Here is an 18,585-nt window from a genome sequence, read left to right on the forward strand (position 1 = left end):
TCTCAGAATGTACTTTTCAATAAGATTTCATATGACTGATGATTAACATTTCAGTTACTCATTCAGTTATGTTTCATATTAGCATAATACTTTTTTGGACAATAGCGTACCTTTAAATCACAATTTAAATTAAAGTTCAATCTACAATTATTATCCTTATGAACTTAAAACATCAATCATAGTTAGCTTAGACAGCTAGTTTTGCAACAGTAAATCATACAATTTACCATGCATTAGAAATGGGGTTCAGAATGTGACATGGATTTTGGTGCCAGATGGGTTGGTCTGAATACTTCAGAATGATGCACTTGGACTTTCTTGCACAACCATCAGTCTGGCTTACAGAGAAAGCTAAGAAGTAGAGAAAATATCCCGTGAGTGAAAGTTATGTAAATAAAAAGGCCTTGTTGATGTCAGAGATCAGACGAGAATGGGTAAAAGTGATGGAGATTATAGAAAGGTACTAGTTTATCAAACTGATGTTGCAAACAAAGTACCCAGAATCCCATCAATGGATTTTGTCCATCCCTCGGTTCAGACTGGTGGTGGTGGTTTAGTGGTACGTTGGAGGTTTACTTGGCCCTTTTTGGATCCTGACGTACCAGTTTAGCAATGTCTAAAATCACAAATCTAACATCACAAATTTTGAATTATGTCTGATTTCTTGATCATGACAATAAATTCATAGTACCTTACACTGTTTGGTAACGGGCACTTATAGGAGCAGTTTTTCATACATCTTGCTGGAGATTTATGTTGTCTTTTACCATGAGAAAAGCAGCTGATTGAAACTCCAACCAAAATATTCAGTTAGGATTGATTACTAATCCTGGAATTCATCTTTTACTGAACATCTAATTTACAAACTAATGCGCCTCATTTAAATATATCTAATTTTAGACGACAAATATTCTGTTTCTGCTCTGGCCGTCTACATTTTCACTCCTTTGTCTGCCATGTTCCAACATACCTTGCCAGCCTGCAAGGAGACATCAAGCACATTCCAAGAGCCAACCCAATTACGGGCAGATGAGGGGCAGTTCTCTTTGTTGAAGAACAAAGCCAGAAGTGACACAACTGCTCTTTAAAGGAAGTTCTTCCAGCCGTGGTTCCACAGAACAAGGGAAAGGGGGGGGGGCAGTGGGCACGAGGGAGGCGGCCAGCTGGTTATAAATATCTATTTGGTCAGTTACTGGAAGGAAAATTTGCAGTTTGTTTGTCATCCACTCATCCAGGTGGTGGGCCTGGTGGTTGCAAAACATCACAGAGCACAAGAGAGCAATGAGGCCAACCTGTCTGAGTCAACTGCCAGAGAGAAGTTCATATATAAAAGCCACATGTCATCCTTTAGTGTACAAGGGGGCTGGGAGAAAGTTCTTGGCATAATCGGATCCATGTTTAACCTGTTGATGATCTCGGTTTCTTTACATTATGTACCACAGTGGTCCAAAAAGTATGTTGAGTTGGTTGTTGAGTTTAGCGTGTTAACTGTCTGGGAGAAATCTCTTGTGAACCATTGCAACAGTCAAGAGTCTCATTTAGATGCAGCTATGAGTGCCGCTTCTGCATGTTGGCTTTTGAAAAACTTAAACTCCTCCAGAAGCCAAGCATTTTCGTTTTTTCACAGCCACGGGTGGGGAGCGGTGGGGTGGGGGTAATGGTTGTGGGGTGCGAATTTGACACTAAAAAGACAGAGTTTGGGTGGAGTAGCGCTTTAATAACGCACATTGTGCAAGTAGTTGTTGATGGCCAGAAGCGCAGAGCACTGGGCCGCGGAGGGGTGGGACGAGCCCAAAGTTTAATTCCCACTCTGCAGTAAATTAGAGCACAGCGGGGTAATGTCTGTTTATTCCAAATACAGCTGCCTGGGCCTCTCTCTCTTTCTCTCTCTCTTCTTCTATCCTTCTCTCCATCTCTCCCCACAGGTCACACCATGGCCTCAGAATCACCTGGACCAGGATACACAAAAATGCATATTGTTTAAATACAAGCAATGTGTATAGATAAACAACAAGGAACAAATGCACATCCTCAGAGATGCAAACACCATCTCATAGTTATTTACAAAGATATGTACACATTTTTTAGCTCATGGACACTAATGCCTTGCTGACAGAAAACTAAGGAAATAAAAGTAAGTACTTTGACTTTGCTTTTTGTAGTGTTAATCTTAAAATAGATTTTCGTTACACGTTAACTGAATTGTCTTCTTTTTAGACATTTTATGTATTTGTTGCTGAGCATATTATTATTTATTTTGTTAGTTCAAGTGACTAAAATTACTTTTTTTTTGCAAAATAAATGTACTCCTTTGAATCATTAGTCTTCAGTTTAAAATAGACATTTGCTGACCTCTAGTGGTAAATTAAGTCTTTGTCATTCCTAGGTTTAAAAAGATTCAACATTATTGTACCAAGTATATCCAACAAAATTAAAGTATTCAAAAAGTAAGTTTGTATGTTTGTATAAAAACAAATTTTGTAGGGATGCCAAAAATGTTGTCCTTTTACGTCCTTATTTAGTTACATAAAAATCATTGGTATACAATGGTATACGATGCACTGCATTAATACCATTGTATTAACATGTATGTTTTGATTGTCAGAGAGTTTATTAAGTCCCTCCAATATTCATACTGATGGAGAAATCCAAAGTTAGATAGAAAATTGCTAAACTAAATATGATAAAATTACATTAAAATATCCTCTATTAATTCCAGGACGAATTTTATTATGTAACAATTAGCATACATTATCTTCAACAGAATACACTGTATTTTGGGAGATTTAAGATGTTATGTAGAAAATAAATATAAAAGTTACAAATTTAAAGCATTAATCAGTCAAAAAAAATCCTTTATTTTATTTATTTTTTAATCCTAATAGTGCTACAAAAATAAGTATTTGGCGTCCTCTAGTGTGGCGTGCGAACAGTGCCGTTTGGTTCATACGGGAGAACGAAAATACAACCGTTCTCGTCATAGTTGCTCAATTTCGACGTACGCGTTCACATAGTTTGGTGCGTCAGCTGGTACGTTGCGCGCGCGCGCTCGCGCTACAGTTCTGTTTCTATGAGAGATTTGTTTTCAAATGGAGGAGTCTTTGATATTCCGATGGGACCAGGAATACTCAAAGTACGGCGGCTGCAGCGATAAGCTGGGCCGAAGCGATTCGGTGTCATCTGCGAGGTTCGAATCAAGTTTACGCTGCTAGGGGTAAACAGAGACGCTACATTTTTTTGGTGTTTTATCGGCGCAGGGTAGTTTTCTAACCGGCTTCATTAGCTTGACGAGCTAGCATACATGCCAACAGCTGTGGGGCGCTAATGGAGATGCGTTGGAAGGTGTTGCAGAGGTGTTTTATTTAGGTTTGTTTGCACAGCTTAGTAACATGGACTCTAGTGGTAGTTGTAGTCTGGCAGCGTTAGCTTGTCTAAGATGAAGCTCCTGCTCAAATAGTTATGAGCAGTTTCAATCAAAACCTCCGCATAAGCTCGTCTTTCAGCGCAGACAGTAAGGGTCCAGCGGTCAGCGCTGACACCGGGAACAAGGACTGGGTTCTGGGAAGCGATGTGTTTTCCTGCTGTCACGAGATGAGCCTCGTGGACGACTCGATGCAGGCGGGGATGTCGTCGGTCCAACCGGGACTGGACGGTCACCTGCCGCTAATACGTGCCCAGAACCACGGCTCCCAGGATGGCATATTTTTCGAGCTGGGCTCCCCGGAAGACTACCTGGACAGCAGCCCGGTAGAGTACAGAGACAGCGATGGGAACGGCGTTGGCCCGTTATTCGAGAGGAGGAAGAGGTCTCGCTCCAACAGCTCCAGACACAGGTTTAACGAGGTGGTGACGGAGCTAGTCCCGGAGGAGGTTCGGTGGTTCTATAAAGAAGACAAGAAAACATGGAAGCCTTTTATCGGACACGACTCTCTTAAAATTGAGCTAATGTTTCGGAAATACTGCGAGCTGAACCCCGGTGCGATACGCTCCGGGGTCGGCGATGGAGAGGAGGAGACTGGCGGTAAATGTGTGGACAGCCCGGGGCAGAACGGCGCAGTGCCCGTGGACACTGGCACTAGCAGCGTGGACGAAGGCCGCGGCTCTCTTGACACATCCACTGTGTCCTTTGACGGGACCGACCCGGACTGCACTGAAATCGACGTAGAGCCTGTGTGTGTTCGGGGAGGCCTTTATGAGGTCGATATAAAAGAGAGAAAATGCTACCCTGTCTACTGGAAGCGTGAGTACATTTCCTCTCCTCCATCACTCACACAAAATCGATCAAGCTAATGTTTGGGTCCACTCTGAATTATATCGTATCATTCATCACCGATTTGTGTTGTGTACATTCATATCATATATAATTAATAGTCTGCAGTATAATGCCTGACAGGCAGCATACTGATTATTGGACCACAGTCAATGATCAGTTGCCATCAGGGGCGCCGTTTAGGGGACCTGGGGGGGAGTTAGGACAATTGTAATGGCCCCTGACCAATAGGAGGAGGGGGGCTGGGGGCACAAAAAACGAAAAAAATAAAATAAAAAAATATTATATATACTAAAGTATATACTAAGGTTAAATGCAAGCACTCCCAGATCAAAAAAGCTAACATCCATATTTACACCCGCCTGTATCTGCATAAGATGGTCTGTCCCTGCTTTTGCGCACTTGACAGTGACAGTGTTTAGTAGTCGGTGATAATAACTATGCTGCCAAGACTAAAGTCAGGTTTTTGAAAGGAGAAAAAGAAGACAGACAAAAGAGAAAGGCGTCAATTTGTAACCCAGTTTTTCCCCAAGAAAGGTCGGTAGACTACAGTGTGTGTTTTTCAGTCATTAGTTAGCTTAGCTACAGACTATCTAGTCTCCATTTCACCAGCATTTAATCAGGGAAGGGAAATATTTACCAAGATATTTATAAAGTTTAACTTGTCCCTGTACCTTTTACCGCACTTAACGACAGATGGTTCAGAGTCAGCAGCAGCCATAACTTCCCATACCAGCATAACTCCTCCTCCCTGTCCCAGTGAAGAAGGTGAGCAATACTGTTCAACGATATGATAGTTAGCATCAGTGCAGGGAATGTATGGGGATTTCTCTATCTCTCTTGCTCTTTTTACATTTACACAAACAAACTGAAATATTTATTACTGAGAGAATGTTAAGCCAGCGTTATAAAATGATCATAAAAAACAGCTTCCTGTCTGGGCTGGAGGCTAGGCCTCAAGAGAGGCTTTGCAGTATTGCTATGTTGTCAAGACTGGAATGGAATGGAAGCCTTTTATCGGACACAATGTTGTTAGTCATTTTAATCTTGCTTCAAATTCCTCCTTGCATATTGTCATATGTTTAATTTACTACCGGTAAATGTACTATTACCGGTATTGGACCAGTGGAAGCAAGTTCTTAAAGTTGGTTATCTAAAGCTTTTGATTGGTCAGATAGACTCAATAGATGGTGGAAGGAGCTGCTTGAGGGTTGGGAGTGTCACGTTCATATTTCGTCACGGTGCGCAAAATTCCTGGCGGCGCCCCTGGTTGCTATTCATTTTATTGCATTCACTCTGTTACAGTTTATGTTTGAAATTCATCTGTGACCATTGGTTGGTAGAAACAGTTGCTGGGCCATTTTTAAATTCCAAAAACCCACTTAGGTTTTCTGAACTGTAGAGTTACACCAATCAATTAGCCACAAATTGGAATCAGTCAATTGTCCCTTCATCAGCAGGTCAAAAATACAATTAGATATTTATTAGCCTATTCATTACCCTATAAGTACCCTATAAACGTGTCAGCCACTGATGTTCTTTTTTGTGTCATAAAAATTTGGTAAATCTTACACTTTTACGCATAAATTAGGATTATTGTTTAATTTCTTGATTCAAACCTACTACACCTTAAGGGGGAAAAAGTAATATGATTGTTGCCAATGTTGTCACACATAACATGGAACTTGAAGATTTTCGAAGTCTACATTTACAGTAATGTGTTGGATTCAAAACATTTTTCCAATTAATGTAATATAAGAAAGACAAGAGCTGTGGATACCAAAGATATCAAAACCTATAAAAAGTGAAAGAATATGACCTTCACAAGATCCAATTTTAATTAAATTCAGAAAAGTGCATACAAATACAATATGTTTATAGACTAAAAATGGGAATTCCTAGTTTTGATTAATTTTAATAAATGGGGGAAAAAATATGATTCTGTTTGGCATTTGACATGGGAACCAATCGATGGATAATGATCATTTCTGATCCCTGGTCTTTTTAGAATGAAATACAAATCATCTTTATTGTCCCACAGTAATATGTGTATCTCTAACAAGATTAAATCTAGTATTGATTGCTTACTGGAAAAAAATATTCTCTGAACTGGTACTGTGACACCAGGAGTACCTTGATCTGTGTCACAGTGTTTAGTTTGAAGAAAATTGTTTTTATTTAAACAGACAACAACGGGGACATTGTTCTCATACATGTTAGTTTTGTGGGCTATCTGCTGATGCAATGATGTTTAATAAACATCATTGCATCTATATCTTTAAAACAAGTTGCCCTAAGAAAAGATATAGGAGGCTGGTACTGGTTGTTTCCACACAAAGACTCCACCCATTTTTATCTTGTAAGTGAGGGAAAAGTGTAGTTGCCTTATTTCAGTCAGCTGACAGCCAGTAAGCAGCAACAGGAGAAGTAAGGGTGAATGAGCAAGCATTTATTGTATATTGGACTTTAATACACACGATGAACTAGTTGAGACATTAAAGTTTCTCTAAGCTCATCTTCTCTGAACTGTCACAAATGGACTCAACTGATGACCCAATGTTATCTCCTGAGCCTTTATCTCAGTGTGTGTTTGTGTTTGCTTTAGATTTAAGTAAGACATAAAAAAAAGAGAAATACTGGTGTATTTCAGTATCATTGTTTTCATTTTGCATAAAAAGGTTCTGTCGTTTTTGGAGTGTCGCTAATACAGGCTCAGGTATTTCGCTCTAATTCTCCTCTTGGGAATCAAGTCAGAATGGTGTTCATAATTTGACTCTAGACTGTAATGAAACCTGGCCCCGCTCTGTTAAACACCGAGGCTTGGTCCTCCTGGATTTGACTGACTTATTTAATTAAATGGAAATTAGTTTGCCGTACGTCATCTAAGGTGCCAGGGGAAAATGAGTCAGTTCCTAGAAAAAGATTTATTGAAATATCATTAATTCACAACAGTCATGTCGAGGTAAGAGAAATGGATAGACAAATGGTTCCACTTCATACATAATTATATAGTATGTTGAATCCAACATAGTACACATTAATTTATTGCCTGTCAAATTAACACCCATTGCACACAGTCCAATTTAATTCAAATTATAATGCAGTATAATCAGTCATTTGAGCATTTAATGCTAATTGGTAAAAACTTTTATGATACAAATAGAAACTGTAAAAAAAAATAAAAAAATTCAAATGTATAACTATACAGATCATTTCTATTAAAGTCTATGTAACTAAATCAGAGGTGTGTTTACTTCAGAACAAGACCATATTCCTGTGATGAGAGGCCAGTGGTTCATTGATGGTAGCTGGCTGCCGCTGGAGGAAGAAGAGAGCGACCTCATTGAGCAGGAGCACCTGAGCCATTTCCGAGGCCAACATTTGCAGGACACCTTTGAGACGGATCTGGTGGTGAAGACCGTTGACAGCAAAGATGGTGAGTGCTGGGAAAGGGGATAACAGTCTACAAGTTTATCCTTCAAAGCATCAGACAGCACTTATTTGTTCATTCCTGTTGCTAATTTCTCTTTGTGAACCCAGTTAATAGCTTTGTAATGACAAAAAGTTGGGCTTTTACATTTTTGCAGTGTTTTGAACCAACGGTCAAGTTACTGATAATTAATGAAATATGTGTGAGAGTTAGAAATGAACTTGGCAGGTGCTCCGCAGGATCTCCATGTACATTTTGGTATGAAAACCTTTGATGAGCTGGCAAAAGCAAAATGTCACAAGCTGTAGCTGTGGATAGCAGTAAGAAAGAGGTTGTTTGATTCAGAGCTCTCCTTAAGGTGGCCAGATTGATGAATGTATGGTTGTGTGAACTGGATACTGAAATACTGCAAAAGAGTGAGATTGAGTATGTAGAAAAAGGAGAAAGTTGTTAGACAAAAGCTGTATTGTCTCCAGATATCCCAACAACACACCCTAACGTTATAAATAAAATATAACCCTGGTAAATCACTTCAAAAAATCTGAATGCCATTGCATAATAATTTATTCAGGGAATTTGGTTAAGAAAGTGAAACACTCAGAAAGTTACACTGAGTTATGATTTACAAGCAATTATTTCTAGTTATTTTGATCATTACATGCTACAGCTGACGAAAATAAATTTGAATATTATTTCCATAAGGCTCACAGCAGAACTTCCTGTTGGATGACTGCTCCCTTTTTTGGCATGTTTTCCTTTCACTTAAACTTCCCATTCATTTTTTAGGAACAGCACTCTGCGTAAAGCTAGATGCTTTAAAAGTCTTTTTTTTAAGTGGGTCAAAAAACGTTTTGCTGAAAACCTGTTAGGTCAGCAGTGTTTAGGCCACAAGGTGACATACCAGTGTTAAAATTCTGTTAGTATTTCTGTATTATTTATTTGCTATTTTCTGAGAAACATAATTTAAACTTTAGTCCATAAAGTTTAGAATATCACAGAAATATATTCCTATATATAATCAATCTTCATTTGAGATTTTTTTTAAAAATTGATTTGTTTAGACTTCAAAAAAACAAATTTTTTTCCTTGTAAACTTATGTCTTACTCTTACTCAGAGTAAACTGTTTGTATTTCACTAAAAATTAAAAGTTTTAAGTTGTGTTACAATTGCTGGTATTTTCAGACACTTTTTGAAAAGAAAAATTAATCAAAATCATTTAGAAAAAAATGTGTTGGGTTAATTTATGCATATATATATATATATGAGTCACTAAATAAATGCTGGACATATTCACGACACCAAGTTACAGAAGGATTACACCATAAGTGTAAACTGTGTGAAATTTAATATACAGACTTTTTATTTTGTTTTCTAACATGTGACAAAGTTTCACTCAAGAACACACACACAACACACAGTTTCAGTGTGTTGAATGGATGAGCTGAACTCCCGCAAAACAGAATAAGCCAAAGCAATACCTGCTCTTACTTTTCATGGTTCTACCTAATGGAAAACAGTATTGGTGACTGCAGACTACATCCCTCCCCACCTCCTCCTTTGTTTGTACCTCGTTTTCCACCTCTATATTTAGCTAAGCCTGAAAGCAAAGTGAACGATAGATCTTGTTAATTCACTATCCTTGAGCTAATGTTGCATTCTGCCTCTTGCGCAGAAGAATACTTTGCCCTGACACTAGTAATCTGTAGCACTCAGAGCCATATGGAGGCTGTTTTAAACTGCATTACATCTAATACAAGGATTTTATAAGCGCACTAATACCTTACAGATTTGCAGTACTGTATTTTGCAGTAGTTGGTTGAAACAGAAGACATGGCAGGCTTTGAACTGCATCCAGATCCAGAGAGTCTCAGTCCCGTTTTAAATGATGAACCTAAGATAAGTAATCCAAAATTTTAAATATCCCCAATAAGTGAGAATAGCACCTGGTCAGATTCTAGTTGCTGGTCTTTTTCAACATTATTTTTCACACTATTTGACTTGAATAAAGCTTAAATAGTGAATTTGTGATGTTTCGTGGTAAAGTTCCTTTGTTGTTTTCCACCCATTACCTTGGCTGTGCAGAGTACTAGGCAGGTTGTAGAGACAATAGGGTGTGGACTCATCTTTCAGGCTTGAAAGATGTCAGGGAAAATTACATCCAGCAGGCCAGCCATGTCCTCAGCTTTGTTTTCTGTATGTTTTTGATGAGGGCAAGACCCAGTAGTTTTTCCCATGTAACCTGCCTTCTTATTTCAGAAGTTTGTAAGCCTATGATTACGCATAATTATTGACAAAAAAAAGATACTTGAAAAAACTTAAAGGAAAGAAAATGCACGGGAGCACTTTGGATGACTTATTGGAAGTCATCCAAAAGATATCTAAATTGTTCTCCAACTGTCTACGTACCTCTTGGGCTTAATAAATATTAAAGCTACAAATCCACTTGCTACTTTGATAATTCTTCAGGAATCAAAAGACCCAAGGCCAGCTGCACATCATGATATGCCGCACAAATACACAACCTAGTAAGTTCATTTTGACCTTTTATAAGCCTTGATAGATATCCCAGGCATTACAGAGCACTTATTTTCAATAGCTCCATCAGTGCTGTACCGATCGCTTTTACAGCAATCACACTTACTGTGCGCCTCAGCACTTCTCCCCTCCTCCTCCTCATCCTCCGCCGTTCACCTCAGCTGAAACAACCACAGCCAATATTTGCAAGTCTGATTGCTTCGTTATCATGGATCGAATGAGCCAGTCAAATCTGAGATTGTGGACTTTGTTAACATTCAAAATATCTTTATGCTCTCTGTTTATGATATAATAAATGTAAATGTTCTGGTCTGTCTGATTTTCTTGTTTTTTCATTTTTTGGTATTTAAATAAAGATAAACATTTAGAATTCTTTTCCCTCTATAAGTGGATATAAACAGACAAAATACTGCAAAGCTAAACTCCTATATTAAAAAAAAAAAAAAAAAAAAAACTTGTTCGGAAGTCACAGAGTACAGCTGAACATTTTTAAGCAGTTTTCATTGGACTAGTAAGTTAACTTTAGTGTATTTTGATAAGTTGCCTTGTTTAGGATTGATGACTAATGAAGTCTTATGTGTCCTGAATCGGGCAATGAACACTACTCACTGTTTGTTGGTTGTTAGTTCTCTCCCACCTGCCCCCTTTCTATCTCCCGTTTCTGTTCAAATGGAGTGGATATCAGACGGGTGCTAAAACGGCAGGTCACAAGCGCAAACGCTGCCAAGGTACTGTGAAATCCTACGTTTTCTGTTGTGTTAGCTCCTTTAGCTTTTTACCCCTCATCCTTTTAGATGCTAGGCCTCTGTTGGACTAGTTTTTCCTTTCTTTTGTGGGTTAAACCTTTTGAAGCCTTCCATTTGGAGCTAGACCTAGGCTCAGTTAGACGTGGTTGTCATAAAACCGAATTTAGTCTGTTATCTTGGTTTACATTGCAGCTTTAACTGAGCCTAGTTGCTAGAACTCACTTTTTAGTGCTGTGGTCTAGAGTTTGGTTCTACTACTATTGCTGCTTTTTGGGGAATCCTGCGTGTTTCCTTGCTGGAATAGTTAGTACACAACATGGATCACTCAACTACAATTGCAAGACTCTTTAAGAACTGCATCAGAAATTAAAAATGACTACCAAAATGTCTCAACACAGTTTGTTTGTTTGTTTGTTTTTTAATTCCCAGCTTCTTTTTCTCAATTCCTACTGACACTGTTTCTATATTTTTGCTTGACCAGCAACACCAGCTCAATAAAGCCTTCTGAACAACGCTTTCTATTGAGAGTTGAGCACAACTCATAAGCTGGAACAAAGAGTCATTGTTGTAGTCTTTCTGTGATACAGCGCTAGCATGCGGTGTACGTTCATTCTGAAGTCTGCTAATGTCCTCTTTCTGGGTTCACAGAGGAGAGACGTCTCTGTGTTTGTTTCCTCGTCTCATAGGAGGATGAAATAGCCGTTGATCTGAAGCCCAGTGGGAAAGTCAGAAGCCCTAAAAGACACACGGTTTCTGAAGATGACGATCTCACTTTTAACATTGCAGTGCTATGAAGCCTTCTGGAAAGACATTAACTTCAATGTCACAATATATAGTGCAGGGCCAAATTTAATGATAGTTTTGGCAGGCTCTCTCTGCCTCTTGCTTTCACCTTTATCACTTCCCAACTTGGAGCTTACTTTATTTTATCTGGTTTTTATGTCACAAAATCTCTTTTCTCTTGTTGACTGCAAAGGTTATGGGGCCCCTTTCATCCTTTCTTACATTCCTGCTCTCCATTTTCTGTTTTATTTACAGGCACATCTCAGTAAATAAGAATATCATTGAAATGTTTTAAGTAGTTAATTTTTTTTTAAAGTAACAATTATAAATATTCATTACATGCACGCTAAGATATTTCAGACGTTTCTGTTCATTTTGATAATTAAATGACTCTTTTGATATTTAAATTTATTGAGATGCATCTCTGAAGTAACCTTCGACTCTCACCTTTGCTCGACCAAAACATAAGTGTCAACAAATTGACTATAAAGAGATCTTTTCGTCCTCCCAAGGCTGTTTACAAAGTAGAACGACCATTGCCACAGCAGATGCACAACAAAAGGCAATCACTAAACTCTTCTCTATGAAATACTAACAGCTACCCCTTACTGTTGCTGTCCCAAGAGTATTTGAGTGCTCCGCCATGTTGTGATAAATAGCGATTATGTTTATTTTGCCGTGGAGTGATTTCATTTGATTATCTACAAAGAGGAAGCTAAATGTGTGACAGAACAAAAATCCTGTTGCAGAAGTTGTAGTTTTGTAGGATTCAGTGTCAAAAAGTGATGGTCACTATATTTGTTTAACTTGTTCTCATCTTCATACAAGAGGAACTGACTGCTAATTTTTAGTTATAGAGTATAAAAATTCATGGTTCAGGACATTTATTGGGCAGACAACAAAGAATCATTAGCTGCATGGGACACGTGAAGGTTTTGCTTGTTTCATTAATTGATATGAAGGGGACAAATAGTGGAATTTCTTGATGGGGAACTTATTTGTCCTACAAATCTGTGCTTGACCAAAAGGAAACAACAGTTTTCCTCTGTGGGAAGGTTTTGTTCGGAATTTCCAGCAATAAAACTAATCCAGCACACCTCATTTTCCCAGGAACTTTACCCGCTTCTTAAGGATTTAAATTCCTTGTTTGTTTCAGAATAGCACAAAGAGTCCATGATTACGTTTTGGACAAATGCCAGCGTGTTCAACAATTTCACCCAAATGAACCTGACTGAACAGGAACATGCGGCGCAACTTTTACTCTCTTTAGTCCACTACTTTCATTTATTGGTCCTTTGCCTTTGTAGGTATCAACTGGTTTTTCTTAAGCCATAATTTTGCTCTTGTTTGCTTTAGTCACTGCATTTACCACTGAATAAAAACCAGAAAGAAAAACAATTGGAGGACAGACATTTATTTAAGTTTAGAAAATATCAATTTGCAATTGGAAGCTGCAAAGCAGGACGACAAGCAAGAGCTGAAGTATGCGATCATGCTGTGTGATTTTTCTTTTTTTCTTTCTTTTTTTTTTTTTTTTTTTAAGCAGATCAAAGCGACAAGACAGCTTTTGATTGAGCTGTTTGAAAAGAGTTTGTGGACTTTTGTGTCCTTGCTACTTAAAATAACAAACTTGGGTGTAAATCTTTGTTTTTTTACTTATATTTCTCAGAAGTATGTATGATTCCTAAACCCTAAAATGAAAACCTTTTTCTTTTTTATATTTAGCTTCGCTTGTTTTCTGTTTCTCTCATTTCTCTGTCAGAAAATGATCTAGACTACGTCTCAGTTCCTTCTGACTCTGCCTGACTTTTCTCTCACTGCTGCAGCCATCCACCATTTGAAGCTGAGCCGGACGCATGTAGATTGGCACAGCGTGGAAGAAGTCTACCTTTACAGCGACGCTACCACGTCAAAAATTGCTCGCACTGTTACCCAGAAACTGGGCTTCTCCAAAGGTCTGTATCACTTACGTCACTCTTTATCATATGAGATGGACATAGCAATGCAATGGTGTTTTATTTACAAACTGGTTAACGTAGAAGGTTGCTGGGGGGGGGAAAAAAGGAGCAAATTAAGTACAATTTTACATCTAACCTTCATCAGTGTATGTGAAGATGATCTGGTGCACAGTTCCATAACTCGGTGTTTCCCAACCCTGGTCCTCAAGGCACACTGTCCTACATATTTCAGAGGTTTCCCTGCTTTAATCTGCCTGATTCAGCTGATTGCAGTTCAACAAACGCCTGTTAATCAGTAATTGGTTGAAATCAGCTGGGCTGAAGGAAGGAAATACCTAAAACATGCAGGGCAGTGTGCCTTGAGGACCAGGTTTGGGAAACACTGCCATAACTCCATGATTCATTTTTCTCTCCACATTATTTTCTGGAGCTGTGACTGGTTACCTCAACGTTCCCTGGTTACCCAACGCTCTGCGAACTGATCTGTCTTTAGTGCGAGTTCACTGGCTCCTATCACGTTTCCGTTTAGCACACAACTTGATCAGATTATAGGTTTTAAGTAAAGACACACACTCTGACCTGCCAGTACTTTACACATGCTCCCACGTGGTCTGTGGCTACAGCAGGAGTCCATGTCTCGCCCACTGACCTCCTTGGAATCAATACAGCATGTTGGACTATTGATAGTCTTCCTTTTTTTGTTTCTGCCAGAGTTGTACACTCAATATCAAACTTAAGTTTCTTAATGGTTTGAGAAGTGACGATGAAAATCTGAATTTCCTGTTGCTGCAGCCTCAAGCAGCGGCACACGGCTCCATCGAGGTTATGTGGAGGAGGCCTCTCCAGAAGACCGGCCCCCTCAGACTACCCACGTTGTCTTTGTGGTGCACGGGATTGGCCAGAAGATGGACCAGGGCCGCATCATCAAAAACACTGGAATGTGAGTTGTCCGTTTTATTAAGGTTACTGTAATTTGAGATGTCCCCCAAAGCCTGCTTTTAGCTGCATTTTCATTTGTAAAATCTCAAGTCAAGCTTCAGTTTTAGATTTCTGTCCACCATACTTTTATGCAAGCACACTGTGAGGAGGAATGAAGCTTTTGTCTTGGCTCAAAGTGTTTTAAATTTTTCCTTTCTGTATCTATTTTAAGATGCCAGCTTTACTCACCTTCTTGCACTGGTCTAATTTTTTTTCTTTTTTTATCACATGCAGAAATGATGACATCATCTTCTGCCAAAGGGTTTTACACTGACTGCTGGCTTTATGTGATAATTGCCCGGCCTTTTGTGCAAACCTGTTAAACATGAGTTTTATGTTCTTCTTTTATTCAGAGATCAACCTGTTGGGCTGCTTTTTGCTCTTCTAGGAAATGTTTTGTTTTGTTTTTTTTGTTTGGTTTTTTTTACCTTTTGTTTATCTAGGAACATGCCATTAAGATAAAGAATCTGTTTTTCAAGAAAGAGAATAAATGTTTGTTATGATGGAATATAATGTTTCATGATCAGTGATCCATGTTTCATAAGGCTGTCTGGAAGATAAGGTAGAAATCCATCCTCTCTGGCTGTGATATCCTAAAGTTGAGTGCTCTTAAGAATTGTATTATATTATATTATATTATATTATATTATATTATATTATATTATATTATATTATATTATATTATATTATATTATATTATATTATATTATATTAATCTGCTCACATAAGGGGATGTCCAGGCAAATAAAACATCCAAACAATCTAAAAATTGTTGGCATGTTCCAGAAATATCAATGTTTTCTATTTTTTCTATTTTTTTTTTATCAAAGGCCATTTGCAGTTTAAACAGTGATAGTGTTGCAGCTGCAGTCTGTGTTTTGTCCTCGTGCTTTCCCCACCCCTTTTTTTTTTTCCCCCCACATTCGTCTTCTGTTCTACACCTGGAAAGCTGACTTCATGCTTTGTTTTGGGAACATGCAAACTATGGTGGCCCAGAAAGTACAATGTACCCAAAATCTCCCAAAAATAACAAGTTATGTAGGACAAGTCAAAGAGTAATGCATTTTTTATGCCATTAGTCATGGATGGGTGTGAGATTGACACGGTGATTATGTAAAGTAAAGATGATGCAATATCCTGGCATTAACAAAATTATTTAAAACAAACATATTAACCTACTGCTACCTACTACTACTGTTGAAATTATTTAACACATTACAAGTATAAAAATTATGTTTATAATATGCAGCTATTCTTATTTGACCTCTGAACTAAAATAGAAATCTCATTTAGAATAAACCACTGATTTATTTAGTAGCATTTTTGTAAGTATTGCTCTAAAATCTGCTTATTGAGCAGAATCATATAACTTTATACCTTAATGTTGTCTTCATAGTTTATTTTCTGGTTAACTAGTTGGACTATCATCTGGTGCTGGTGTTTAAAACAGATTTACCCCAGTGATCCTGGTGGGTGGTGCCACTTCACAGCAATCAAGAAAAAATCTTAGTTTAGCAGTCTGGCTGGCAGTATGCAGAAACAAGCAGAGAAATGAAAGCTTCTATGTATTCATTTTGCTTACAAGAAAGACACATTTTCAAGCTTTTGGGCTTGTGTTTTCAAATCACATACCTCTATACCGGTACTCAACTACTGCCTTCATGTCGTATCTCATATTTAACCTAATCTTACATAAACATGACGCAACATTCCACGGTGTCTCAAAGTTTACACTTACACATTGATCCTGCTCACACCGTCTCAGTAACCGAAGTAGACCAAGTCAAGCTGCAGAGCATGTTGAGCTTGCCTCGTATCTTCCTGTGGATTACGTTACACACACCTTCCACTGCCAAAAGAAGAGATCTGCCAAAGCAGTGTTCTACTTTTGCTTTGACTCTTTATTACATTTTGTATCATTTCAGCACCATGCCTGATGGTTTCTTTGTCGTCAACTAAAGGGGAAACTGTAGAGTTTTTGACACTATTGTTTCTCAAAGTTTAAAAATGTTGCTACATCAACAAAGATTGTGGTATGCACACCACATTTAAATCGGTAATCTAGTTCCCTAAACTCGGATCATGCAAGTTCCCCCTGCAGACAGGCATGTGACATGTGGGTTCCTCACCATTTAAACTTCTTCACTCAGAAATGGGGAGAGATAAAATGGGGGTTCAGTGTCAGTCACCACTGACTTACCTTGGTGATATTTTCATGCACACAAACTGTTTTTCTTACGTCAGACTTCTGTCATTACAGCTGTTCAACGCTGTCGTTATTCACATTTTTTTTCCATTGTGTTCCAGGTTGAGGGAAGGCGTGAGGAAGATGGAGGAGAAGCACTTTTCTGAGCACAACGATGAACACGTAGAGTTTCTCCCTGTCGAATGGCGCTCTAAACTAGCGCTGGATGGAGGTATGTGAGGATTGCATTGTGGTTTCACTATCGATGACCTTGAGCGTGTTCCGGGTGATGCATACATGGCACGTTTCCATAGATACGGTTGACTCCATCACACCAGACAAAGTGCGAGGGCTGCGTGACCTTCTCAACAGCAGTGCCATGGACATCATGTACTACAACAGTCCTCTTTATCGCGACGAAGTGAGAATCATACAGTTACAGATTATAAAAAGCGTCTCTGGTAGCCTTTTTTTTTTTTATCCTTAAGATAACTTCTTCCCTTCTGTTTTTTTTCCTAGATAACCAAGGGGCTCACAGAAGAGCTGAACAGACTGTACTCGCTCTTCTGCTCGCGGAACCCTGATTTTGAAGAACGGGGCGGAAAAGTGTCCATTGTGTCTCACTCCCTCGGCTGTGTCATCACCTATGACATTATGACAGGATGGGATCCTGTACGGTTCTGTCTGCAGGAGCACTGCGCAGTAGAGGAGGAGCAGGATTTCCGCTGGATGTCTTACGAAGAGAGGCAGCTTTTAGAGGAGCTGAGGCTCACAAAGAATAGGTGGGATATTAATTATACAGAGCAGTGACTCAAAGGGAGAGGATATGTTGCTGACTAAGGATGGGAAAAGGTCAGGGAATTGTATCTCTTTATTTCTGGTGTGGTGTGGTGCAAAATGTGTTTTATTTTTGCCAGGTTAAGAGTGTTGGAAAATCAACTGGTCAAACTGGAGGCCTCCAATCCTTCAGCTCCCCCAGCTCTTAAATTCAAGGTAAGATTTTTTTTTTGGACTACAATACATTGGTGCTACAATACATTTCAGGAAGCAAAACTGACACTCGAGTTAGATTTTATCTAACTGATCTAGGCTCCTTTGACATACAAGCCAAAATATGAACATATATCATAGTACTGATAGGATGATATCATTACACCCATGGAAAAATGAAAACCATAGATATAGATCCAACACATTTCTGATGATGACTGTGTGTAATGTCCGACAACATCGCTTAATTTGGTGAAATACCCCCACCCTCCCTTCCCCCCAAGCGTATGTCTTTTCAGAGCAAACAGGAATGACGTCTGCCCTGTGTAGAGGATGAAGTCTTATTTACCAATAGCCTTGGTAGCATCATTTGAAGTCAAAACATGTTTTTCTGTAGTTTATAACTCCTGAAACTCAAAGGACCGTCTTCCAGGTGCAGCATTTACGGCATGCCTGGTGTGGTTGTCGCATGTGTTCTTGCTAAATCAGCAATCATCCTGTAGAAACTGGTGGTTGAAACCTGGCTCAGGGTTTTGGCACATTGGTAGCCAGAAAGACAACAATGCTGTAAAACAAGAACAGCTTAATGTAAACTGAAACTGGCTGCAATTAAATAAGCAATGAAAAACATGTTAATGCATTAAGGAAAAAATTAACTCACCTCACATTGTTGTTTATAACAACTTCTGTTTATGTAAAATAAACAAAT

The 18,585-nt window shown here is 38.7% G+C and overlaps 1 protein-coding gene across 5 annotated transcripts in view; it reads left to right on the plus strand.

The window, feature by feature from the left end:
- The first annotated feature begins 3,044 nt into the window (after positions 1 to 3,044).
- The window catches only part of ddhd1a (DDHD domain containing 1a), a 28,919-nt gene continuing 13,378 nt past the window's right edge, over positions 3,045 to 18,585 (plus strand). The window contains exons 1-10 of one of the 5 annotated variants that reach the window (XM_017302576.1): positions 3,045 to 4,240; positions 4,967 to 5,038; positions 7,530 to 7,706; positions 10,863 to 10,964; positions 13,592 to 13,720; positions 14,516 to 14,663; positions 17,009 to 17,118; positions 17,201 to 17,307; positions 17,406 to 17,668; positions 17,804 to 17,879. In XM_017302576.1, the coding sequence (XP_017158065.1) occupies positions 3,460 to 4,240; positions 4,967 to 5,038; positions 7,530 to 7,706; positions 10,863 to 10,964; positions 13,592 to 13,720; positions 14,516 to 14,663; positions 17,009 to 17,118; positions 17,201 to 17,307; positions 17,406 to 17,668; positions 17,804 to 17,879 (1,965 nt within the window). In that variant the 5' untranslated portion in view covers positions 3,045 to 3,459. The remainder of the gene's footprint in view (positions 4,241 to 4,966; positions 5,039 to 7,529; positions 7,707 to 10,862; positions 10,965 to 13,591; positions 13,721 to 14,515; positions 14,664 to 17,008; positions 17,119 to 17,200; positions 17,308 to 17,405; positions 17,669 to 17,803; positions 17,880 to 18,585) is intronic. The other 4 variants (XM_017302575.1, XM_017302577.1, XM_008399778.2 and 1 more) reach the window with 4 other exon arrangements.

The sequence above is a fragment of the Poecilia reticulata genome, linkage group LG22 (assembly GCF_000633615.1).
Source record: "Poecilia reticulata strain Guanapo linkage group LG22, Guppy_female_1.0+MT, whole genome shotgun sequence".
Lineage (NCBI taxonomy): Eukaryota > Metazoa > Chordata > Actinopteri > Cyprinodontiformes > Poeciliidae > Poecilia > Poecilia reticulata.